Consider the following 26,707-nt stretch of genomic DNA (forward strand, 5'->3'; position numbering starts at 1 on the left):
CCCTCTGAGGCAGAGAATTCCACAGACTCACAACTCTCTGTGAGAAAAAGTGTTTCCTTGTCTCCGTTCTAAATGGCTTACTCCTTATTCTTAAACTGTGACCCCTGGTTCTGGACTCCCCCAACATCGGGAATATGTTTCCTGCCTCTAGCGTGTCCAAACCCTTAACAATCTTATATGTTTCAATGAGATCTCCTCTCATCCTTCTAAACTCCAGAGTGTACAGGCCCAGCTGCTCCATTCTCTCAGCATATGACAGTCCCGCCATCCCGGGAATTAACCTGGTGAACCTACGCTGCACTCACTCAATAGCAATAATTATATAGTTATAGCGAGGGCTTACTATAAACGGGAAGTTAGTGGGGAATGAGATTGCTCTGGGAACCGGCATAGACTCGATGGGCCGAGTGGCCGCCAGTGCTGTCGGGAATGTCTAATGTGGGAGTTGCTGAGTTCCCCTTCTCTCCCCCCCGCCCAGGTGCTGTACTTGGACGCAGTCCGTCTGCTACCCGAGCGGCTGCAAGAAATCACTGACTTGATGACCGAGAAGGAAATCCGCCTCCGGCTTCCCCTCGAAGAGCTGGACATCCTGGTGGAAGATTAACGAGGAACCCATCCTGGTCGAAGATGAACGAGGAACCGATCCTCATCGAAGATTAACGAAGAACCGATCCTCATCGAAGATGAACGAGGAACCGATCCTCATCGAAGATTAACGAAGAACTGATCCTCATCGAAGATGAACGAGGAACCGATCCTCATTGAAGATTAACGAAGAACCGATCCTCATCGAAGATTAACGAAGAACCGATCCTCATCGAAGATTAACGAGGAACCCATCCTGGTCGAAGATTAACGAGGAACTGATCCAGGTCGAAGATTAATGAAGGATCGATCCTCATCGAAGATTAACGAAGAACCAATCCTGGTCGAAGATTAACGAAGAACCAATCCTGGTCGAAGATTAACGAAGAACCGATCCTGGTCGAAGATTAACGAGGGACTGATCTTGGACGAAGATTAACGAAGAACCGATCCAGATGGACGATTAAAGAGGAACGGCCACCTTCCTCCATCTCACAGGCCATCCGGAGTCACGGGTGGGGGACACGGATTCCCTGTCCTCAGCCCAAGGCAACAGCGGGTTCACACACGGACACATTCCTCCCCTCAGCCCCTTCTCCCACCCTTTCTCCCTCTCTCCCCCTCTCTCCCTCCCTCACCCTCCCCCTCTCTCCCTCCCTCACTCTCCCTCCTCCCCCTCTCTCCCTCCTCCCCCTCTCTCCCTCCCTCCCTCTCTCCCTCCCTCACTCTCCCCCTCTCACCCTCCCCCTCCCTCACTCTCTGCCTGCCTCCTTCCCTCACTCCCTCCCTCTCTCCCTCTTCGCCTCCCTCTCCTTCCCTCCCTCTCCCCTTCTCTTCCTCTCTCTCTCTCTCCCTCTCTCCCTCTCCCCCTCTCTCCATCCCTCTCTCCCCCTCTTCTCCCCTCCCTCTCTCCCTCCCTCACTCTCCCCGTCTCTCCCCCTCTCCCCTTCTCTCCCTCCCTCCTCCCCCCTCTCTCACCCAAGGCTACAGCAGGTTCACACACGGACAGATTCCTTCCCTCCCAGACCGGTGGAAAGCAGATGTATTCCCGGCATCCTGGGAGTGGCGGCAGAGGGAGGAGGATCGCCGGCCAGGATCCCGGGAAACTGCCTGGTCTTCCCACTCTGCAAAAGGCAGTTCTCTCAAAGTCTTATCCAAAGGATACAGTGTCTGAATATTGAATTGTGAGATTTTTTTTAAACAAATATTTATTTTGTATTGCCTGGCAGATGTGTACAGTTTTTTTGTGTGTGTGTTGTGAATTAAAATGTACTCATGATATAAACACAAAGTGCTGGAGTAACTCTGCAGGTCAGAAGGCAATGGCAGGAACGGGGTACTGATTGGGGATGATCAGCAATGATCGCATTGAATGGCGGTGCTGGCTCGAAGGGCCGAATGGCTTGCTCCTGCACCTATTGTCTATTGATGTTTCGTGTTCGGACCCTTCTTGTTAGTTTAGTTTAGAGATACGGCGCGGAAACAGGCCCTTCGGCCCACCAGGTCCGCACCGAACAGCGATCCCCGCATCCTACACACACTAAGGACATTTTTTACATTTAACAAGCCAATTAACCTACAAACCTGCACGTCTTTGGAGTGCGGGAGGAAACCGAAGATCTCGGAGAAAAACCCATGCAGGTCATGGGGAGAACGTACAAACTCCGTACAGACAGCACCCGTGGTTGGGATCGAACCCGCAGCAACTCTACCACTGCGCCACCGTGACGGCCATTCTTCAGGCTGATGGAACGAGAGAGGAGGTGGGGGGGGGGGGGAGAGAAAGCTGGAGAAAAGGTGGGGGCGGGACACAAGTGATAGGTGGATACAGGCGCGGGAGGAAGGAAGGGGGGGGATTGATGGGCAGAGTTGGAGAAAAGGGTGTGGGATAAGGAGAGAGGAGTGAAATATGAAGCCTGAGGGAAGGATACAGGTGGAAGGGGAGGAGGGACGGGATAACGGGAGAAATGAGTGGGCTAGGGAGGGGGAGGGATAGGAAAGAAAAAGAGGGGGTGAGGGGATTACTTCAATTGGAGAATTCGGTGTTTAGTTTCACTACTTCCTTAGAAGGCTTAGGAAGTTCTGCATGTCTCCAACCACTCTCACCAACTTCTACAGATGCGCCGTAGAAAGCATTTTATCGGGATGCATCGCAGCTTGGTTCGGGAACAGCTCCATCCAAGACCGTGGGAAATTGCAGAGAATTGTGGACGCAGCCCAGACCATCACACAAACCAACCTCCCTTCCATCGACTCCATCTACACTTCACACTGCCTCGGCAAGGCCAGCAGCATAATCAGGGACCAGTCTCACCCTGGTCACCCCCTCTTCTCCCCTCTCCCGTCGGGAGATCAGGAAGGTCCAGGAGGACTGAGCGAAGATCTTTAGAAAAACGATCGCCCAGTCTACGTTTGGTCTCGCCGATGTACAAGAGTCCACACCGTGTACAACGGATACAGTAGAAGAGGCTTGAGGAGGTGCAAGTGAACCTCTGCCTAACCTGAAAACACTGTCAGGGCCTCTGGACAGTCGAGGCAGGAGGTATAAGGACAGGTGTTGCATCTCCTGCGGTTGCAGAATAAGATACCTGCCTGGGGAGGGGGTGGTTTGAGTAGGAAGGGATGAGTTAACCAGGGAGTTGCGAAGGAAACGGTCTCTGCAGAAGGTGGAACTGGGAGGAGATGGGAAGACGTGACTAGTGGTGGGATCCCGTTGGAGGTGGTGATTCTGTTGACAAGGACAGCAGCATAATCAAGGATGAGTCGCACCCTGGTCACTCCCTCTTCTCCCCTCTCCCATCGGGCAAAAGGGATAGAAGTGTGAAAACGCACACCACCAGATTCAGGGACAGTTTCTTCCCAGCTGTTATCAGGCAACTGAACCATCCTACCACAACGAGAGAGCAGTGCTGAACTACTATCTACCTCATTGGAGACCCTCAGACTATCTTTGATCATACTTTACCTTGCACTAAACGTTATTCCCTTATCATATATCTATACACTGTAAATGGGTCGATGCTAATCATGTATTGTCTTTCCGCTAACTGGTTAGCATGCTACAAAAGCTTTTCACTGTATACGTGACAATAAACTAAACTGAACTGAACTGAACAAATTTAGAGATACAGCCTGCACTCACAGACCCCTCGGCTCACCAAGTCTACACCGACCAACGTCACCCGTACACTAATTCTATGTTATCCGACTACTTTTAGACAGTACCTTAGCATACGGGAGGACCATTAACAGAGGGGAAGAAGCTGTTCCTGAGAATGTTGGTGCGAGGCTTCAAGCTTCTGTACCTTCTGCCGGACGGGAGAAAAAGTAGTGACCACTGCCCAGTCCATCACGGGGTTTGACCTCCCCACCATCGAAGGGAATTACCAGAGTCGCTGCCTCATAAAAGGCAGCCAACATCATCAGAGACCCACACCACCCTGGCCACACACTCACAATACCCCTGCCATTGGGAAGAAGGTGCAGGAGCCCGAAAACTGCAACGTCCAGGTTCAGGAATAGCTACTTCCCTACAGCCATCAGGCTATTTAACACGATAACCTCAAATATGTTCTGAACTACAATAGACGAGGTTTTGTTGGTTTTTACCACCAGGGGCCGCTGCGATGGCAGCCTCGCCAACAGTCTGTCTGTCTTTTCGTCTTTTTTGTTAGTTTTATTGTTTTAAAAGTTTGTGTTAATGTTCTCTGGTTTGTTTTATGTGGGAGGTGGGGGATGGGGTCGGGGTAAACATTTTTAAATCTCTTACCTTGCCGGAGAAGCAATTGTTTTCTGGGTCGTATCTCCGGTCGCTCTGCGGCCTATCATAGAGCCGGCGGCCTTGCTCGGGACTGACTTTGAGCCCCACCGCGGGGACGTGGACTTACCATCGGAGCCGTTCCCTTGCCTGGGATCGACGCTCCAACCGTGGCCTGCGGATTTCACCATCGAGGAGCTCGCAGTCACGGGGAGAGACCGATGTCGGGAAGCACCCACGACGCAGAAGGTTTCCACCAGCCGCGAACCGGGGTAATCGCCCGGCGCAGGGAAGCTGAGAGTCCCCCCCGATGCAGGACCTTGATCGCCCCGACGCTGAGGCTCAACTGCCGGCTACGAGAGACAAGATCGTCCCGTCAATGGAAGGCCCAGGGCCCCGACGGAAGGAGAACAAAGAATGGAAGGGATTTAACTTTTTTTCACCTTCCGTCACAGTGAGGAATGTGGAGGAGTCGATGTGGTGGATGTTTATGTTAAAATGTATTTTGTGTGTTCTGTTGCTTTTTATTGGTATGACTGTACGGCAAATGAAATTCCTCGTATGTTGCAAAACATACTTGGCTAATAGAGTATGCTCATGATTAGGTTTTGTCTTTGTGCACTATATTTGTTTTTATGTGTATGCGTGTGTGTACACTGAACTTCCTTTCGTTTATTATACTGTTTACAGTGTATTATGTTCACATATTCTGTTGTGCTGCTGCAAGTATGAATTTGGTTGTTCTGTAAGGGACATATGACAATCTATCTATCTATACTATTACCAAAACTCTCATTTTTACCACTTCCGGTCTGTGTTGTAATAAAATTTACGCAAAAACGCTACCCTATATCTCTAGGATTTTTTCGCCACCTTACCGTTCTCCTCTGCTCCAAGCCACTTCCGATCGGTGAAATATTAGAAAAGTTATGAAGGTTTAAAAAATCGTGAGATCAGCAGATTGGTCTTCTCGCCTGTCAGTCACCATGAAGGTAATGACCCTTCCAGCACACGCCGTGCTAATTGAGTCCGCAAAAGTGGAGTCGGGTAAGCCGCTGTGTGGAGTCGGGAGGTTCTGTGTGGTGCCGCGGCCGGTGGCCGTTGAGAGGAGTCCCTACCCCCCTCACAACCCCCACACCCCCCTTTTGCCCTCCCCGTTCCTCCTCCTTACCCCCCACCCCTACCCCCCCAACACCTTCCCACCAGCCCAACCCCTACACCACTCCCTCCCCCCCACACCACCCCAACCCCCCACACCATCTCCCCTCCCCCACACCCCCCTCCTCCACCCCCCCCTCCCCCACAACAACCCCCCCTCCCCCATACTACCCCCCCCCCCCCCCCCCTCCTCTCTTGCTTTTTTACATTGTTCACGGAGTACTATGTTTACATATTGTGTTGTGCTGCTGCAAGTAAGAATGTCATTGTTCTATCTGGGACATATGACAATAAGAGGATGTTTCCACTAGTGGTAGAGTCCAGGACCAGAGGGCGCAGCCTCAGAATAAAAGGACGTTCCTTTAGGAAGAAGTTGAGGAGGAATTTCTTTAGTCAGAGGGTGGCGAATCTGTGGAATTCATCTGTGGAATTAATTGCCACAGAAGGCTGTGGAGGCCAAGTCAGTTGATATATTTAAGTCGGAGATAGACAGATTCTTGATTAGTACAGGTGTCAGAGGTTATGGGGAGAATGGGGTTAGGAGGGAGAGATAGATAGCCAATAGACAATAGGTGCAGGAGTAGGCCATTCGAGTTTTTCCTCGTCCGTTCTAAATGGCCCACCCCTTATTCTTAAACTGTGGCCCCTGGTCCTGGACTCCCCCAACATCGGGAACATGATTGAATGGCGGAGTAGAATTGATGGCAGTCACGGTGGCACAGCGGTACAGCAAAATACCATGAAGGTAATGCCTCTTCCAGCACCCGCTGGAGAATAAAATCCCGGAGGCGGGGCTGAGTAAACAGCGGTAGAGTTGCTGCCTTACAGCAAAATGCAGCGCCAGAGGCCCGGGTTCGATCCCGACTACGGGTGCTGTCTGTACGGAGTTTGGACGTTCTCCCCATGATCTGCATGGGTTTTCTTCAAGATCTTCGGTTTCCTCCCACACTCCAAAGACGTACAGGTTTGTAGGTTAATTGGCTTGGTTAATTGGCTTGATAAAAATGTTAAATTGTCCATGTTGGCGATATGCAGAGTACTGCCCTGCCGACTACCAAATTCAGAAGGATCAGAAGGATCAGAAGGATGGGCCGAATGGCCTAATGACAATAAAGGCATTCAATTCAATTCAATTCAATCAATGGCCTAATTCCTCCTATCACTTATGAACACACCCTGGCTGGCAGGTCCCAGTCAGTCAGTCATGCCTTGGAGGGGTTGTTACAAGGAACCAGAGCCTGTTAAACATAAACCAGCTGGAATGCTGCGTGTGCCTGGCTGAGCTAACGTCCCTCGCTGCTCCTGGCGGTGAAGGTGTTCTGCTCACTAGCCGTTCACACCTAGAGGGGGAGAGGGGGAGAGGGGTTGTTTCTGCAGCAACTCCAGTACAGGGACATGGCCAGACCAGGCTCCATGCTTCTCGTGGCACTGATGGTGGTTTATATCTACAACGGTTCCGCCATACCTGGTAAGCCTGCAGAGTTTGTAGTGAAGGAGCTGCAGATGCTGGTTTACATCGGAGACAGACACAAAATGCTGGAGTAACTCAGCGGGACCGGCAGCATCTCTGGAGAGGAGGAATGGGATTGTTTTCTTTGGAGCACAGAGGGGTGTATGCAAAGTCACGATAGCGTGGATGAAGTCAACAATCACAGCCTTTCACCCATGGTTGAGGATTCTGAGACTAGAGGGCAGAGGCTTAAGGTGAGAGAGGAGAGATATGTGTTAGTTTGGGAAAAGAACTACAGATGCTGGTTTAAACTAGGCTTGTATTCACTGGAGTTTAGAAGGATGAGGGGATTCTTATAGAATCATACTAAATTATAAAAGGACTGGACAAGCTAGGTGCAGGAAAAATGTTCTCAATGTTGGGCGAGGCCAGAACCAGGGGCCACAGTCTTAGGATAAAGGGGAGGTCATTTAAGACTGAGATGAGAAAAAACTTTTTCACCCAGAGAGTTGTGAATTTATGGAATTCCCTGCCACAGAGGGCAGTGGAGGCCAAGTCACTGGATGGATTTAAGAGAGAGTTAGATAGAGCTCTAGGGGCTAGTGAGTCAAGGGATATGGGGAGAAGGCAGGCACGGGTTATTGATAGGGGACGATCAGCCATGATCACAATGAATGGCGGTGCTGGCTCGAAGGGACGAATGGCCTCCTCCTGCGCATATTTTCTCTGTTTCTATGTAAACCGAAGATAGACACAGAATGCTGGAGTAACTCAGCGGGACGTTTCGGGTCAAGGCCCTTCTTCAGATTTGAGAGTCTCGACCCGAAACGTCATCCCATTCCTTCTCTCAAGAGACGCTGCCTGTACCGCTGAGTTACTCCAGCATTCTGTGTCTATCTGAAGCTCATGTAGTTGGCCGCTGCAGCAGAGTGCCGGGGGATGTGTAGCAATGTGTTGGGGGAGCTCCGTGCTAAACCACTCTCCTGTCTGCTCTCCGCTGTGTGTATGAAACTCCGACTCTCTTTTCGTGCTATTGAGGGAGTGCAGCGTGGGTTTACAAGGTTAATTCCCGGGATGGCGGGACTGTCATATGCTGAGAGAATGGAGCGGCTGGGCTTGTACACTCTGGAGTTTAGAAGGATGAGAGGTAATCTCATTGAAACATATAAGTTTGTTAAGGGTTTGGACACACTAGAGGCAGGAAACATGTTCCCGATGTTGGGGGAGTCCAGAACCAGGGGCCACAGTTTAAGAATAAGGAGTAAACCATTTAGAACGGAGACGAGGAAACACTTTTTCTCACAGAAAGTGGCGAGTCTGTGGAATTCTCTGCCTCAGAGGGCGGTGGAGGCCGGTTCTCTGGATGCTTTCAAGAGAGAGCTAGATAGGGCTCTTAAAAATAGCGGAGTCAGGGGATAAGGGGAGAAGGCAGGAACGGGGTACTGATTGGGGATGATCAGCCATGATCACATTGAATGGCGGTGCTGGCTTGAAGGGCTGAATGGCCTACTCCTGCACCTATTGTCTATTGTTTATCTCTCTCACTCCCTCCCTCCCTCTCTCTTTCTCACCTCTCTCTCCTCTCTCTCTGCCCCCTCTGCCCGCGGGTAGATGACGAGTGCCCCGATGCGTCTCCAGCGCGTGAGAACTGCGAGTTTGATGAGGTTTGTGAGGATGCGAGCTGCAGGTACAACCAGTACGTCACCTGCCACCTCAACCGCTGCGGGACGTGCGAGGCCGTGTTCCGCGGCTTCGACAACTTCACCGTCAACTGCGACCAGCGTGAGTGCCCGCCGCCGCCCTGCGTCCGTGCCTGCACCGCTGCAGCAAACCCTGCGATCGCAGCCACTGCAACCCGACGCACCGTCGCATCTCTGCGCCCCAAGCAAACAATGCAGCTCCATCCAACCACCAATGCAGCACCACCGCAGCCACATGCAACTGTCACTCACGTGCATGCACCCCAGCGAACAGTGCAACTCCTCAACTCTTGCAGCCACCAATGCAACACCACTGTATTCCCTGCATCTGTTGCGTGCATGCAACCCCAGCAAACACTGCAACACCCCCCAACCAATGCAGCACCACCGCAATCACCGCACCCACAGCAAACAGCGCAACTCCACTTGCAGCCACCAATGCACCACCGCATTCCCTGCACCCATCGCATTCACGTGCCCGCCAGCAAATAATGCAACCTCTTTCCCTTGCAGTTACCAATGGCAACACTGGCAGCAAACTCACCACCATAAATCCATGCACCCACTGCACTCTTGCACCCACCGCAAACCCGTACCCATGCAACCCCGTTCACACTGCGCCAATTGCAATTTCAGGGCCGCAGGAAATTCTGCACCAATGCATTGCACCTGTCTCCAAGTCTCTCATTCACCCTTCATTCCTCCCCCTCTGTCCCTTCCCCACCAGCCCCTTCCCCCATAACCCACCTCAGGCTTCACATTGCTCTCCTCTCCTCGCATGACACCCTTTTGTCTCCTCTTCACCTCTAGCCTTTGTCCACCCATCTGGCAAACCAAACCCCCTCACCTGTATCCACCTATCACTTAAGGTCATAAGGGATAGGAGTAGAATTAGGCCATTCGGCCCATCAAGTCTACTCCGCCATTCAATCATGGCTGATCTATCTCTCCCTCCTAACCCCATTCTCCTGCCTTCTCCCCCATAACCTCTGACACCCGTACTAATCAAGAATCTATCTCTGCCTTAAAAATATCCACTGACTTGGCCTCCACAGCCGTCTGTGGCAAAGAATTCCACAGATTCACCACCCTCTGACTAAAGAAATTTCTCCGCATCTCCTTCATAAAATAACGTCTTTTACTTCTGAGGCTATGACCTCCAGTCCTAGATTCTCCCACTAGTGGAAACATCCTCTCCACATCCACTCTACCCAAGCCCTTCACTATTCTAGATGATTCAATGAGGTCCCCCCCCCTCATTCTTCTAAACTCCAGCGAGTACAGGCCCAGTGCCGTCAAACGCTCATCATATGTTAACCTACTCATTCCTGGAATCATTCTTGTAAACCTCCTGTGGACCCTCTCCAGAGCCAGCACGTCCTTCCTCAGACATGGTGCCCAAAATTGATCACAATATTCCAAATGTGGCCTTGCCAGGGGTTGACCCCCATCCCCCAAACTGCTCGCGATATTGTCAATATGGTCTGACTGCAGCAGATTTTTATGTAGTTCCAAGCCACAGCACAGAAACAGGTCCTTCGGCCCACCGAGTCCGCGCCGACCAGCGATCCCCGTACACTAACACTATCCTATACACTTGGGACAATTCAACCTACAAGCCCTATTGTACTTTAAAGAATTATTTGAAGCGTTGGGTTTGTAGGTTAATTGGCTTTGGTAAAAGTCGTAACATTTGTAATTTGTCCCTCTTGTACTTTATTGTCAATTTTACCATATTGAAACATTGGCTTCTGCGTGTCCTTGGAGTGCGGGAGGAAACCAGAGCACCCGGAGAAAACCCACACAGGTCACAGGGAGAACGTGCAAACTCCGTACAGACAGCACAGTTGCTGGCACGGTGGAGCAGTGGTAGAGTTACTGCCTTACTGCGCCAGGGACCTAGGTTTGATCCTGACTAAGGGTGCTGTCTGTACAGAGTTTGAACTCTGTAATTTAAAAGGATCTTATTGAAACATATAAGATTATTAAGGGTTTGGACACGCTAGAGGCAGGAAACGTGTTCCCGATGTTGGGAAGGTCCAGAACCAGGGGCCACAGTTTAAGAATAAGGGGTAAGCCATTTAGAACGGAGGTGAGGAAACACTTTTTCACAGAGAGAGTTGTGAGTCTGTGGAATTCTCTGCCTCAGAGGGCGGTGGAGGCCGGTTCTTTGGATACTTTCAAGAGAGAGCTTGGTAGGGTTCTTAAAGATAGCGGAGTCAGGGAATATGGGGAGAAGGCAGGAACGGGGTACTGGTTGGAGATGATCAGCCATGATCACATTGAATGGCGGTGCTGGCTCGAAGGACCAAATGGCCTCCTCCTGCACCTTTTGTCTATTGTCTAAAAAGCCCTTGTGTAGCCTATTTGTCTGATGTTGCTTCAGAGAACTTGAACATTCGGTGTCATCCTGTGGATATGGATGACGGGAAGGTGCGGGGACTCCTGCACCTATTGTCTATTGCTCTCCCCGTGACCTGCGTGGGTTTTCTCCGGGATCTTCGGTTTCCTCCCACACTCCAAAGACGTGCAGGTTGGTAGGTTAATTGGCGTCGGTAAAATTGTAAATTGTCCCCAGCTTGTGTAGGGTAGTACTAGTGTATGGGGTGATCACTGGTCGGAGCGAACTCGGTGGGCCGAAGGGCTTGTTTCTGCGCTGTATCACTAAACTAAACTAAACTAGACTAAACACCAGGAGAAAACCCACGCAGTCACAGGGCGAACGTACAACCTCCGTACAGACGTTAGGTCGGAATTGACATGGACACCCTTCACCGAATTCTTACAAGGATAGTGTGGCGCAACACAACTTTGGATTTAAATCCAACTATGGGTGAGGTGGGTGGGGGTGGGGGGGGGGGACGAGAGGCACGTATATCACCATTTCTTTCTCTCTTTGTCTTTTTGTTCTTTTTTTTTCTCTTTTTTTCTTTCTTTTATCCACTCTTTGGCCACACTACGTTGGTAGTCTAGGGGGTCCTGTCCTTCCACCTCTCACTTTTTCTCTCTCATGTCCCTTCTCCTTTATTTTCCTCTATTCTAAAGTAAAAAAAGTTAAAATTGAAGCTGTGCATTAACTGTATAATTTTATATGCCGATTGGAAGAAAAAAAAAAGACGTCAGGTTGGAATTGAACCCGGGTGTGTGGCGATCTCTACCCGCTGCATCACTGTGCCAACCTGATTGATGTAAATCAGACTGCCCCCACCCCCCCGCCTTGCTCTCTCCTCTCGCCCACAGTGACCCCCAAGTGCCGGCTGATCCAGCTGGAGATGCTGCACAAGAGCCGGACAGCCAGCCGGCAGCCGGGAGGGAGGAGAGCGGACGAGCTGTACGACCCCGAGTGCGAGCGCAACGGCACCTTCAAGGCCAAGCAGTGCGACGACTCCAACCAATGCTGGTGTGTGGACAGCGCTGGGGTCAGGGTCACCGACAAGACCGGAGACGACCCCAAGTGTGGCCAACTCGTCCGAGTCCAGTGAGTCCGGCTTAGTGGAGACATAGAGACAGAGAGTGATGGAGACGTGTAGAGTGTAGAGTGATGGTGAGAGTGTGATTGAGTCATAGAGTGATACAGTGTGGAAACAGGCCCTTCGGCCCAACTCACCCACACCAGCCAACATGTCCCATCTACACCATTCCCACCTGCCTGCGTTTGGTCAATAGACAATAGACAATAGGTGCAGGAGTAGGCCATTCGGCCCTTCGAGCCAGCACCGCCATTCAATGTGATCATGGCTGAACATCCCCAATCAGTACCCCGTTCCTGCCTTCTCCCCATATCCCCTGACTCCGCTATCTTTAAGAACCCTACCAAGCTCTCTCTTGAAAGTATCCAAAGAACCGGCCTCCACCGCCCTCTGAGGCAGAGAATTCCACAGACTCACAACTCTCTGTGTGAAAAAGTGTTTCCTCGTCTCTGTTCTAAATGGCTTACTCCTTATTCTTAAACTGTGGCCCCTAGTTCTGGACTCACCCATATCCCTCCAAACCTGTCCTATCCATGTACCTGTTTAACAGTTTTTTAAACATTGCGATAGTCCCAGCCTCAACTACCGCCTCTGGCAGCTTGTTCCATACACCCACCACCCTTTGTGTGAAAAAGTTACCCCTCAGATTCCTATTAAATCTTTTCCACTTCACCTTGAACCTATATCCTCTGGTTCTCGATTCCCCGACTCTGGGCAAGAGACTCTGTGCGTCTACTCGATCTGTTCCTCTCATGATGTTGTACACCTCTATAAGATCACCCCTCATCCTCCTGCGCTCCAGGGAATAGAGACCCAGCCTACTCAACCTCTCCATATAACTCACACCCTCTAGTCCTGGCAACATCCTCCTAAATCTTCTCTGTGCCCTTTCCAGCTTGACAACATCTTTCGAACAACATAGTTTAGATATATAGCAAGGAAACAGGCCCTTCGGCCCACCGAGTCTGTGCCGACCAGCGATCCTCGTACACTACCACTACCCAACACACTGGAGACAATTTACAATTTTGACCGAAGCGAATTAGCCAACAAATCTGTACGTCTTTGGAGTGTGAGAGAAAACCAGGGCACCAGGAGAAAACCCCCGCAGGTCACGGGGAGAACGTACAAACTCTGTACAGCCAGCACCCGTAGTCGGGATCGAACCCGGGTCTCTGGCGCTGTGAGGCAGCAACTCTACCGCTGCGCCACCGTGCCGCCCTGGGCTGATGTTCTGGTGGGGTTTGTGATGAATGATGATGTATGGTGCCTTGCAAGGGCAGTGTGGGATAACTAATGCTCTCTCTCTCTCTCTCTCCCTTCTCTCTTCCCCTCTCTCTCCCTCCCTCCCTCCCCCCCCTCCCTCTCCCCCCTCCCTCCCTCTCCCCCTCTCTCTGCTCCCCACAGCCTAATTCAGATTGATTTCAGCTTTAAGGTGGAGTTTGTCTTCCTGAAGATGAAGGAAGCAGCAGTCCGCCGGTGAGTGTTGGAGCCCGCCGGGGTCACGAGGGGTTAATGGTCGCCATGTACGGGAACAAATAGTGTGCAGCAACATCTAGGCAGAAGACATTTTGGGTTGGGACTGTTCACTGGTCAAGAGTCAAGAGTGCGTTATTGTCATGTGTCCCAGATAGAACAATGAAATTCTTTCTTGCTGCAGCACAATAGAATATGTAAACATAATACACTGTAAACAATATAATAAACGAGATTAAAAGTTCTGTGTGTGTACATATATATATACACACACACACACATACTGTATATACCTATGTAGAAGGAATGGGTGACGTTTTGGGTTGAGACCCTTCTTCAGACTGAGAATCTCGACCCGAAACGTCACCCATTCCTTCTCTCCAGTAATGCTGCCTGTCCCGCTGAGTTACACAGCATCTTGTGTCTATCTTTGGTTTAAACCAGCATCTGCAATTCTTTCCTACAATATATATACATGTGTGTGTGCTCACATGCACACATACGTGCGCACATAAAAAACAAACACTAATAGACCCAACACGAAACGTCAGTCCATTTCCTCCACAGATGCTGCCTGCCCTGCAGAGTTCCTCCAGCACCTTGTGTTTTGCTCCAGATTCCATCACAGTGGTATAGCTGTAGAGTCGCTGCCTTACCAACCCGGGTTCGATCCTGACTACGGGCGCTGTCTGTGCAGAGTTTGTACCTTCTCCCCGCGATCTGCGTGGGGCTTTCTCTGGGTGCTCCGGTTTCTCCCCACACTCCAAAAACCTGCAGGTTTGTAGGTTAATTGGCTTCGGTAAAATTGTAAATTGTCCCTAGTGAGTACGATAGTGTTAGCACACAGGTTGGAACAGGCCCAGTGGGCTGAAAGACCTGTTTCCACGTTGTATCTCTAAAGTCTAAAGCCCTCCCAGATTCCAAAGACTTGTTTAAGAAGGAACTGCAGATGCTGGAAAGTCGAAGGTCGACAAAAATGCTGGAGAAACTCAGCGGGCGAGGCAGCATCTATGGAGCGAAAGAATAGGTGACGTTTCAGGTCGAGACGCTTCTTCAGACTGATGTGGGGGTGGGGGGGGGGGGGGGGGGGGGGCGGGAAGAAGAAAGGAAGAGGCGGAGACACTGGGCTGTGGGAGAGCTGGGAAGGGGAGGGGAAAGAAGGAGAAAGCAAGGACTACCTGAATTTGGAGAAGTCAATGTTTCAAAGACTTGTAGGTTTGTCGATGGGCACAGAATGCTGGTGTAACTCAGCGGGACAGGCAGCATCTCTGGAGAGAAAGAATGGGTGACTGACGGAAGAAGGGTCTCGACCCGAAAAGTCACCCATTCCGTCTCTCCAGAGATACTGCTTGTCCCACTGAGTTACTCCAGCATTTTGTGTCTATCTATGATTTAATCCAACATGTGCAGTTCATTCCAGCACAGGTTTGTAGGTTAATTGCCTTCTATAAATTGGCCGTAGTGTGTGTGTGTGTGTGTGTGTGTGTAGGATAGTGCTACTGTATCGGGGTGATCGCTGGTCGGTGCGGATTCAGTGGGACGAAGGGCCTGTTTCCGCGCTGTACCTCTGAAGCAAACAAAACTAATCTGCAGATCCTTGGCTCCTGAGTTCACTTGCTTCTTGTGTTTCAGGAAAGTGGCCATTAAACTGGTGAAAGAGTATACCCTGAAGGTAACCCAGATCCTGGAGATCACGGCAAGTATCCTGCTCCATGGTCCGGAGACCCGGTGGGGGAGGAGGCGGTGTAGGGAGTTCCAGACACACAAGCTAATGCAGATGCTGCAATCCCGAGCCAAACTACAAAGCACTGGCCTTGCAGAGCGGGTTTGCAGGACAGGTTGGGAGAGAGGGCAGAGAAGTGGCAGATGGAATATAGTGCAGCAAAGTCATGCATTTTGGTAATAAGAATAAAGGCGTAGACTATTTTTAAAATGGGGTGAGAATCCAGAAATCAGAGGTGCAAAGGGACTTGGGAGTGAGTGCTGGTGCAGGATTGCCAGAAGGTTAATTTGCAAGTCGAATCGGTAGTAAGGAAGGCAAATGTAATGTTAGCATTTATTGCACATCTCTGGAAACATAGAAAATAGGTGCAGGAGGAGGCCATTCGGCCCTTCGAGCCAGCACCGCCATTCATTGTGATCATGGCTGATCGTCCCCAATCAATAACCTGAGCCTGCCTTCTCCCCATATCCCTTGACTCCACTAGCCTCTAGAGCTCTATCTAACTCTCTCTTAAATCCATCCAGTGATTTGGCCTCCGCTGCCCTCTGTGGCAGGGAATTCCACAAATTCCCAACTCTCTGGGTGAAAACGTTTTTTCTCACCTCAGTCTGAAATGGCCTCCCCTTTATTCTAAGATGTAATGTTAGCATTTATTTCAAGAGGATTAAAATATAAAAGCAGAGATGTAATGCTGAGGCCTTCTAAGGCAATGGTCAGGCTGCATTTGGAGTATTGTAATTGGGGCCCCACATCTGAGGAAGGGTGTGCTGGCTCTGGGGAGGGTCCAGAGGAGGTTTACGAGAATGATCCCGGGGATGAGTGGGTTATCGGATAACGGGTGCCAGGGATTACGGGGAGTAGGCAGGTGAATGGGGTGAGGATTGAGAGACAGATCAGCCATGATTGAACGGCGTTGACTTGAGGGGCCAAATGGCCTAATTCTGCTCCTATCACTTATGACCTAATGTATGATGAGCGTTTGACAGCTCTGGGCCTCCTCTCGCTGGAGTTTAGAAGGATGAGGGGACCTCATAGAAACCTGCCGAATAGTGAAAGGCCTGGATAGAGTGGATGTGGAGATTATGTCATCGGGACTTCCACAGACGATCGTCAGGTCGAATTTGCTCCCTGCGGCCAGGACTCTGGGACTCCGGCCCAGCTGGAGCTGGTAGATCCGTTCCCATAGCCGACTTTACGGGCCAGTATCTCGGCCTCCTTGTAGCCATCACCTCTGGGAGTCAGGGTGCTGGGAAACCGGTGGTGGACCTGTCGATCTGATTTGGTCAGAATACAGAACAAAGCTTATCACTGTACCTTGTTACACGTGACAATAATCAACTCAAGCGTGGATTCAGCTGACCCCCAGGTGGAACTGACTCTCTCTCTCTCTCTCTCTCTCGCTCTGGACCACTTGGACAACAAAAACTCATATGTCAGGCAGTTATTCATTGACTACCGCTCGGCGTTTAACACCATCATCCCCTCCAAGCTGGTTACCAAACTCTCAGATCTGGGTCTCTGCGCATCCCTCTGCAATTGGATCCTCTACTTCCTCATCCACAGACCACAGACTGTTCGTATTGGTGGAAATGTGTCAGCCTCGATAACAATCAGCACGGGAGCACCTCAAGGCTGCGTGCTCAGCCCCCTGCTGTACTCACTCTATACTCATGACTGCGTAGACGGTCATAGTGCGAACTCCATCATCAAGTTCGCTGACGACACCACTGTTGTGGGACGTATCACTGATGGGGATGAGTCAGAGTATAGAAGTGAGATCGACCGACTGACCAAATGGAGCCAGCACAATAACCTGGCCTTCAACACCAGCAAAACCAAGGAACTGATTGTGGACTTTGGAAGGGGTAGGATAGGGACCCACAGTCCCATTTATATCAACGGGACGATGGAAGAGAGGGTCAAGAGCTTCAAATTCCTGGGCGTGCACATCTCTGAAGATCTTTCCTGGTCCGAGAACACTGATGCAATTATAAAGAAAGCTCATCAGCTCCTCTACTTCCTGAGAAGATTACGGAGTGTCGGTTTGTCAAGGAGGACTCTCTCTAACTTCTACAGGTGCACAGTAGAGAGCATGCTGACCGGTTGCATCGTGGCTTGGTTCGGCAATTTGAGCGCCCAGGAGCGGAAAAGACTGCAAAAAGTAGCAAACACTGTCCAGTCCATCATCGGCTCTGACCTCCCTACTATCGAGGGGATCTATCGCAGTCGCTGCCTCAAAAAGGCTGGCAGTATCATCAAGGACCCACACCATCCTGGCCACACACCCATCTCCCTGCTACCTTCAGGTAGAAGGTACAGGAGCCTGAAGATTGCAACGACCAGGTTCAGGAATAGCTACTTCCCCACAGCCATCAGGCTATTAAACTCAACTCAAACAAAACTCTGAACATTAATAGCCCATTATCTGTTTATTTGCACTTTATCTGTTTTATTTATTCATGTGTGTATATATTTATACAATGGTATATGGACACACTGATCTGTTCTGTATTCATGCCTTCTATATTCTGTTGTGCTGAAGCAAAGCAAGAATTTCATTGTCCTATCTGGGACACATGACAATAAACCCCCTCTCTCCCCTTCTCCCCCTCTCCATCTCTCCCTCTCCCTCTCCCTCTCTCCCTGTCCCATTGAGCAGGTCCATGAGTGGTCGGGGGAAATCTGCATCCGTCTGAGTGAGAACGGCACCAAAGACCCAGCCGACATCTCCACCGTGGCGTACTACATCGAGCGGGATGTGAGTGTGCGACCTAACCCCTCTCCCTGGAGCTCATCCCCACCCACACTCCTCTGTGACAGACTCCGAGACCCAGCGGCAGGGATTCCAAACAAGGCTTTGCCACCCGCACCTCCCATTCCTCCCTCAAACCTTGTCTCCTTGTCATAAGATCACAAGTGATAGGAGCAGAATTAAGCCATTCGGCCCATCAAATCTACTACACCATTCGATCAGGGCTGATCTATCTCTCCCTCCTAACCCCATTCTCCTGCCTTCTCCTCATAACCCCTGACCAGTGGTTGTACTAGAATCAAAGTCATCGTGACGAGTCTCATTGTCTGATACTCGTGTTCACCTTTAGCCCACAGCTGACAATGGCCTGTTTCCTTTATCATCGTCATTTCTTTGCATATTTTTCATTCATTTGTTCCATACCGCTGATCAGCCATGATCACATTGAATAGGGATGCTGACTCGAAGGGCCGAATGGCCTACTCCTGCACCTATTGTCTATTGTCTCTCTATATCACTGTCTCTATCTCTTGTTTCCCTTTCTGTCTGAAGAAGGGTCTCGAACCGATTCCTTTTCTCCACAGATGCTGTCTGAGCCACTGAGTTACTCCAGCTTTTTGCATTCATCTCTTTGCCTTTGTCTCCAAGTGCGTTTGTCAAATTCCTCTTTGGGTTCTTTGTCCCAACTGCCCCTAAGGTTGCAAGCTCAACATTCTCACCTCCCTCCTAAATAGCTCCCTGACCAACTAGAAAACGGTCCTGACCTCCCAGCCCCCCTTATTGGAAACCTTCAAACTATCTTTAAATCGGAGGTAGACACAAAATTCTGGAGTAACTCAGCAAGTCAGGCAACATCTCTGGAGAAAAAGACGGAAGAAAGTTTCCCACCCGTAACTTGTTGTTCCATTGTTTAAAAAGGGGTCTAAGAGTAAACCTAGCAATTATAGACCTGTTAGTTTGACGTCAGTGGTGGTCAAATTAATGGAAAGGATACTTAGAGATAATATATATAAGCATCTGGATAAACAGGGTCTGATTAGGAACAGTCAACATGGATTTGTGCCTGGAAGGTCATGTTTGACTAATCTTCTTGAATTTTCTGAAGAGGTTACTCGGGAAATTGATGAGGGTAAAGCAGTGGATGTTGTATATATGGACTTCAGTAAGGCCTTTGACAAGGTTCCTCATGGAAGGTTGGTTAAGAAGGTTCAATGGTTGGGTATTAATGGTGGAGTAGCAAGATGGATTCAACAGTGGCTGAATGGGAGATGCCAGAGAGTAATGGTGGATGGTTGTTTGTCAGGTTGGAGGCCAGTGACTAGTGGGGTGCCACAGGGATCTGTGTTGGGTCCACTGTTGTTTGTCATGTACATCAATGATCTGGATGATGGTGTGGTAAATTGGATTAGTAAGTATGCAGATGATACTAAGATAGGTGGGGTTGTGGATAATGAAGTAGATTTTCAAAGTCTACAGAGAGATTTATGCCAGTTGGAAGAGTGGGCTGAAAGATGGCAAGTGGAGTTTAATGCTGATAAGTGTGAGGTGCTACATCTTGGCAGGACAAATCAAAATAGGACGTACATGGTAAATGGTAGGGAATTGAAGAATGCAGGTGAACAGAGGGATCTGGGAATAACTGTGCACAGTTCCCTGAAAGTGGAATCTCATGTAGATAGGGTGATAAAGAAAGCTTTTGGTGTGCTGGCCTTTATAAATCAGAGCATTGAGTATAGAAGTTGGGATGTAATGTTAAAATTGTACAAGGCATTGGTGAGGCCAATTCTGGAGTATGGTGTACAATTTTGGTCGCCTAATTATAGGAAGGATGTCAACAAAATAGAGAGAGTACGGAGGAGATTTACTAGAATGTTGTCTGGGTTTTAGCAACTAAGTTACAGAGAAAGGTTGAACAAGTTAGGGCTTTATTCTTTGGAGCGCAGAAGGTTAAGGGGGGACTTGATAGAGGTCTTTAAAATGATGAGAGGGATAGACAGAGTTGACGTGGAAAAGCTTTTCCCACTGAGAGTAGGGAAGATTCAAACAAGGGGACATGCCTTGAGAATTAAGGGACTGAAGTTTAGGGGTAACATGAGGGGGAACTTCTTTACTCAGAGAGTGGTGGCTGTGTGGAATGAGCTTCCAGTGAAGGTGGTGGAGGCAGGTTCGTTTTTATCATTTAAAAATAAATTGGATAGTTATATGGACGGGAAAGGAATGGAGGGTTATGGTCTGAGCGCAGGTATATGGGACTAGGGGAGAATACGTGTTCGGCACGGACTAGAAGGGTCGAGATGGCCTGTTTCCGTGCTGTAATTGTTATATGGTTATATGGTAACATGACCCATCCCGGAAACTGAATCAATAGATAATAGACAATAGGTGCAGGAGTAGGCCATTCGGCCCTTCGAGCCAGCACCGCCATTCAATGTGATCATGGCTGATCATCCCAAATCAGTACCCCGTTCCTGCCTTCTCCCCATATCCCCTGACCCCGCTATCTTTAAGAGCCCTATCTAGCTCTCTCTTGAAAGTATCCATAGAACCTGCTTCCACCGCCCTCTGAGGCAGAGAATTCCACAGACTCACAACTCTCTGTGAGAAAAGGTGTTTCCTCGTCTCCGTTCTAAATGGCTTACTCCTTATTCTTAAACTGTGGCCCCTGGTTCTGGACTCCCCCTACATCGAGAACATGTTTCCTGCCTGTAGCGTGTCCAACGCCCTTAACTGCGTCTCTGTGAATCAGTGTCTCCCGTCTCACTGTGCTCTCGACTCCCCGCAGCTGAAGATGAACAGGTTTGCGCTGGCAGTGGATGGGAAGAGCCTGCAGGTGGAGAGGGAATCTGTGCAGGTCTGGTTCTTCGACAACGAGCCTCCTCGAATCAACATGAAGACCATCTCGCCGGGATTCGCTGCCATCATCATCATCGTTGCTCTGGCCATCCTCACGGGCATTGCCGTGTTTGTAAGTACGTCACCGCCGCGCTGTTACTGCAGACACGTGGAGCGTGCAGGAGAGCTTGACCATAATCGGAGGCCATCGGCTTTATGGGGGCGGCACAAGGTGCTGGAATATTGCACAGAACTGGAGTAAAACTCGCCGCACGGTGGCGCAGCGGTAGAGTTGCTGCCTCACAGCTCTTTCAGCGCCGGAGACCCGGGTTCGATCCCAACTACACATTCTCCCCGTGACCTGCATGGGTTTTCTCCGAGATCTTCGTTTTCCTCCCACACTCTAAAGAATTCCCTGCCACAGAGGGCAGTGGAGGCCAAATTACTGGATGGATTTAAGAGAGAGTTAGATAGATCTCTAGGGGCTAGTGGAGTCAAGGGATATGGGGAGAAGGCAGGCACGGGTTATTGATTTGGGACGATCAGCCATGATCACAATGAATGGCGGTGCTGGCTCGAAGAGCCGAATGGCCTCCTCCTGCACCTATTTTCTATGTTTTTTGCCATCCATCACAGTGAGGAATGTGAGGAATCTGCAGTGGTGGATGTTTATATTAATTTTTATGTATTTGCCTGTCTTTTTCTTTCGTATGGTAATTCGCATATCACTGTACCTTGATTGGTACATGTGACAATAAAAGTCCTTTGAAGTCTCTCCTCAACCTCCGACGTTCCTGAGAAAACAATCCAAGTCTATCCAAACTCTCTCCCTGTAGAAACCCGGAAATTCAGCCAACGTTTTGGTAGACCTCCTCTGATCCCTCTCCAAAACTTCCTGTAACGGGGCGACCAGAACTGCACACGATATTCTGAAGAAGGGTATCGACCCGAAACCTCACCCATTCCTTGCCACGGAGTAATCTCTCTCATAACTTAACGACTTCCATGTTCGACACAAAATGCTGGAGTAACTCAGCGGGACGGGCAGCATCCCTGGGGAGAAGGGATGGGTGATGTTTCGGAGAGCGAGACACTTCTTCAGTCTGAACAAGAAACGGCTTTGACCCGAAACGTCAGTCTGAAGAAGGGTCTCGACCGGAAGCGTCACCCATTCCTTCTCTCCAGTGATGCTGCCTGTCCCGCTGAGTTAGTCCAGCATTTTGTGTCTATCTTCGGTGTAAACCAGCATCTGCAGTTCCTTCCCGCACAATATTCCCAATGCGGTCTGACCAATAGAGCTGCATCATGACCTCCTGAGGTGAGGTGGTGATGAGGGTGGGAGTTAGCATGAGATGGGGGAGTGGGGAGGGGGGGGGGGGGGGGTTGGGATTGATCAGGGATCGCTACAGAATGACTTACCTACATGGGAATGATTTGGGGTGAAAAACAAGAGGAATGACTGGCGTGGACAAAACCATTGACATAAAGTCAAACTATGTGGAAACAGGCCCTTCGGCCCAACTTGCCCACACTATCCAACATGCCCCATCTACATTAGTCCCACCTGTCTGCGTTTGGCCTCTATATTCCTCTAAACCTGTCCTATCCATGTCCCTATCTATATGCCTCTTAAACGTTGCGATAGTACCTGCCTCAACTACCTCCTCCGGCAGCTCGTTCCATACACCACACCATCCTGGCCACACACTCATCTCCCCGCTACCTTCAGGTAGAAGGTACAGGAGCCTGGAGACCGCAACGACCAGGTTCAGGAATAGCTACTTCCCCACAGCCATCAAGCTATTAAACTTGGCTCGGACAAAACTCTGAACATTAATAGCCCATTATCTGTTATTTGCACTTTATCAGTTTATTTATTCATGTGTGTATATATTTATATAATAGAAACATAGAAACATAGAAATTAGGTGCAGGAGTAGGCCATTCGGCCCTTCGAGCCTGCACCGCCATTCAATATGATCATGGCTGATCATCCAACTCAGTATCCCGTACCTGCCTTCTCTTCATATCCTCTGATCCCCTTAGCCACAAGGGCCACATCTAACTCCCTCTTAAATATAGCCAATGAACTGGCCTCGACTACCCTCTGTGGCAGGGAGTTCCAGAGATTCACCACTCTCTGTGTGAAAAAGGTTCTTCTCATCTCGGTTTTAAAGGATTTCCCCCTTATCCTTAAGCTGTGACCCCTTGTCCTGGACTTCCCCAACATCGGGAGCAATCTTCCTGCATCTAGCCTGTCCAACCCCATAAGAATTTTGTAAGTTTCTATAAGATCCCCTCTCAATCTCCTAAATTCTAGAGAGTATAAACCAAGTCTATCCAGTCTTTCTTCATAAGACAGTCCTGACATCCCAGGAATCAGTCTGGTGAACCTTCTCTGCACTCCCTCTATGGCAATAATGTCCTAATGGTATATGGACACACTGATCTGTTCTGTAGTCAATGCCTACTATGTTCTGTTGTGCTGAAGCAAAGCAAGAATTTCATTGTCCTATCAGGGACACATGACAATAAACTCTCTTGAATCTTGAATCTTTGTGTGAAAATGTTACCTCTCAAGTACCTATTAAATCTTTCCTTCCTCACTTTAAACCTCTGTCCTCTGGTTAAAGCATATCTCCATGTGATTACAGGTTGTGGTGAGAAGGAGAGCCAGGGAGGACCGGCAGAGGATCCAGTTTGAAGTGATTGAGGTGACGTATCTCACTCAGTAACCACAATGCAGGCTCTGCCGAGACGGACTCATTAAGGTGCAGGTCCAATGCCCGATAAGCATTAGTTTAGAGATACAGCATGGTACCAAAGACAGACACAAAAAGCTGGAGTAACTCAGCGGGTCAGACAGCATCTCTGGAGAAAAGGAATAGGTGACGTTTCGCGTTGAGACCCTTCAGAAAACAGGCCCTTTGGCCCACCGAGTCTGCACCCACCAGCGATCCCCGAACATTAATACCATCCTACACACACACGGGGCAATTTACAATTATGCCAAACCAATTAACCTGTAGGTCTTTGGAGAGTGGGAGGAAACCGGAGATCTCGGAGAAAACCCCACGCAGGTCACGGGGAGAACGTATAAACTTTGTACAGACAGCACTCGTGGTCAGGATGGAACCCGGGTTTCTGGCGCTGTGAGGCAGCGACTCTACCACTGCGCCTCTGTGCCGCCCTTCGTACCTTTAGACCACGTACCTTTAGAATGTAGTTGGGGAGGAGTTTATTTAGCCAGAGGGCGGTGAATCTATGGAACTCATTGCCGCAGACGGCAGTGGAGACCAAGTCATCGGGTACTTTTAAAGCAGAGATTGACGGGTTCTTGATCACTAAAGGCGTCGAACGTTACAGGGAGAAGGTAAAAGAATGGGGCTGAGAGGGAAAAATTGATCAGCCGCGATCAAAGAGCAAAGCAGCCTGGGTGGGCTGAATGGCCTCATTCTGCTCCAATGTCTTATGATCTTCTGCCCGTCGAGTCCACATTGACCATCGATCGATCACCCATTCACATTAGTTCGACGTTATCCCATTTACACATCCACTCCCTACACACTAGGGGCCATTTACAGAGTCTAACTAACCTACAAACCCGCACGTCTTTGGGATGTGGGCGGAGCCAGGAGCATTTGGTGGGAGCCCACGTGGTCACAGGGAGAACGTGCAAACTCCACACAGACAGCACCCGAGGGTGGGATTGAACCCGGGTCTTTGGCGCTGTGATTGGCGGAATTATTGATAGTGAGGTAGTCTGAAGCTGAGGTGTGTTGTGGATTAGTTAGTAAAATAGAGATAAAAGATGGCAGATTGAAGCTGTCTCTGATTAAAAGCAAGGTGAAGGCACTTTGGGAAGACTGGTCGAGACTTATGGGAGTCAAAACTTTCTCCTCCTCGACTCTTGTCTATTCCCCATCCCAGATGCTGCCTGACCTGCTGAGTTTCTCCAGCATTCTCCAGCCCCAGTCACAAGCCAGTGGCCTTGCCTGCCACCTTGTGGGCATCTGTGGTGCTGCCACCGACTGGCTAGACTGACCAAAGATAGGCACCAAGTGATGGAGCAACTCAGCGGGTCAGGCAGCATCGCTGGAGAAATGGAATAGGTGACGTTTTGGCTTCTTCTCGATCCTTCTTCTCCTATTCAGAGATGCTGCCTGACTCGCTGAGTTACTCCAGCATTTTGTGTCTATCTTCCGTGTAACTCAGCATCTGCAGTTCCTTCCTACACATTGGGTTGGGTGACTGGATCACTGGGCCATAGAAACATATAAAATAGGTGCAGGAGGAGGCCATTCGGCCCTTCGAGCCAGCACTGCCATTCATTGTGATCATGGCTGATCGTCCCCAATCAATAACCCGTGCCTGCCTTCTCCCCATATCCCTTGATTCCACTAGCCCCTAGAGTTCTATCTAACTCTTTCTTAAATCCATCCAGTGACTTGGCCTCCACTGCCCTCTGTGGCAGGAATTCTATAAATTCACAACTCTCTGGGTGACATTTTTTTTTCTCAACTCAGTCTTCAATGACCTTCCCTTTATTCTAAGACTGTGGCCCCTGGTTCTGGACTCGCCCAACATTGGGAACATTTTTCCTGCGTCTAGCTTGTCCAGTCCTTTTATAATTTTCTATGTTTCTATAAGATCCCCCCTCATCCTTCTAAACTCCAGTGAATACAAGCCTAGTCTTTTCAATCTTTCCTCATATGACAGTCCCGCAATCCCAGGGATCAATCTCCTTGCTCTTCCTGCAGTAACCCTGTCCCTCGTGGGGTCTTCTTGTACGCAGGGCCAGGAAATGGAGGACCACCAGCTTTCCCAGAGGATGGGTCCAGCAGCACGCTAACCCTCGAGAGAGAGACAAACTTCACCTATGGGAATCTTGGAAACAAGCTGGCTGCTCGTTGCACCCAGGAGCCTCTGTAACCTTGACAACGACCCTCGACCGCACCTTGCTCAGCGCAGTGACGCAAGCAAGAATCTGCAGAGAGTTGTGGACGCAGCCCAGACCATCACGCAAACCAACCTCCCTTCCATTGACTCCATCTACACTTCACGCTGCCTCGGCAAGGCCAGCAGCACAATTGAGGACCAGTCTCATCCCCGCTCGCTCCCTCTTCTCCCCTCAGGCAAGAGGAACAGAAGTGTGAAAACGCACACCTCCAGATTCAGGGACAATTTCTTCCCAGCTGTTATCAGGCAACTGAACCATCCTATCATCAACTAGAGAGCAGTCCTTACCTCCCATCTACTTCTTTGGAGACCTTTGGACTATCTTTGATTGGGTTTTACTGGACTTTATCTTGCATTAAACGTTATTCCTTTTATCCCGTATCTGTACACTGTGGACGGCTCGATTGTAATCATGTATTGCCTTTCCACTGACTGGATAGCACAAAACAAGAAAAAGCCTTTGACTGTACCTCGGTACACGTGACAATAAACTAAACTAGTGAGTCCAAATGATGAATGAGCACGTGGGGAGCTACACAGAAGATGGTAGTCGATGGCTTGTTGCCAGGCAACGAGCTCGGCCATTTTGCACGACCCTCCAGTCAGCAGCTGTTCCAGATGTGTAGCCAGCGCTCCAGCTGTGCCCTCCAGCTCAAAAGCAAAGATCCCACGGCACCACGGGAAGAACAAACAACTCTATCCGGTGAAATCAAAGACCCTTCTTCAACTAAATCACCTGCTTAAGGTAGCTCCACACAGCGTAGAACCTCGAACAGGCCCTTCTGCCCACAATGTTTGTGCCGACCATCTCCGATCCTCCTGCACAGAATCCATACCCATATATC

General features: G+C 49.8%; 2 protein-coding genes across 2 annotated transcripts in view; both read left to right on the forward strand.

The window, feature by feature from the left end:
* Window positions 1-1,262, forward strand: part of nrde2 (NRDE-2, necessary for RNA interference, domain containing) — a 51,448-nt gene extending 50,186 nt beyond the window's left edge. The window contains exon 14 of the mRNA XM_033027547.1: window positions 479-1,262. Within this exon, the coding sequence (XP_032883438.1) occupies window positions 479-604 (126 nt within the window). The 3' untranslated portion in view covers window positions 605-1,262. The remainder of the gene's footprint in view (window positions 1-478) is intronic.
* Window positions 1,263-6,895: 5,633 nt separating this feature from the next.
* LOC116976640 (epithelial cell adhesion molecule-like) lies at window positions 6,896-25,865 on the forward strand. Its single transcript, XM_033026467.1, has 9 exons — window positions 6,896-6,968; window positions 8,562-8,732; window positions 11,891-12,128; window positions 13,528-13,599; window positions 15,229-15,292; window positions 17,979-18,077; window positions 20,854-21,036; window positions 23,558-23,617; window positions 25,699-25,865. Exons 1-9 carry the CDS (start codon window positions 6,896-6,898, stop codon window positions 25,753-25,755), a joined length of 1,017 nt encoding a protein of 338 aa, XP_032882358.1. The 3' UTR covers window positions 25,756-25,865.
* The last annotated feature ends 842 nt before the right edge of the window (window positions 25,866-26,707 follow it).

Source organism: Amblyraja radiata, chromosome 9 (genome assembly GCF_010909765.2).
Source record: "Amblyraja radiata isolate CabotCenter1 chromosome 9, sAmbRad1.1.pri, whole genome shotgun sequence".
Taxonomy (NCBI): Eukaryota; Metazoa; Chordata; class Chondrichthyes; order Rajiformes; family Rajidae; genus Amblyraja; species Amblyraja radiata.

What these genes read in the sequence shown, in the direction of transcription:
- LOC116976640 (XM_033026467.1), top strand. Translation starts at nt 6,896, where the DNA reads ATGGCCAGACCAGGCTCCATGCTTCTCGTGGCACTGATGGTGGTTTAT. An exon ending in CGTACTACATCGAGCGGGAT is followed by an intron (nt 18,078 to 20,853) that starts GTGAGTGTGCGA and finishes GACTCCCCGCAG; the next exon opens with CTGAAGATGAACAGGTTTGC. An exon ending in TCACGGGCATTGCCGTGTTT is followed by an intron (nt 21,037 to 23,557) that starts GTAAGTACGTCA and finishes ATGTGATTACAG; the next exon opens with GTTGTGGTGAGAAGGAGAGC.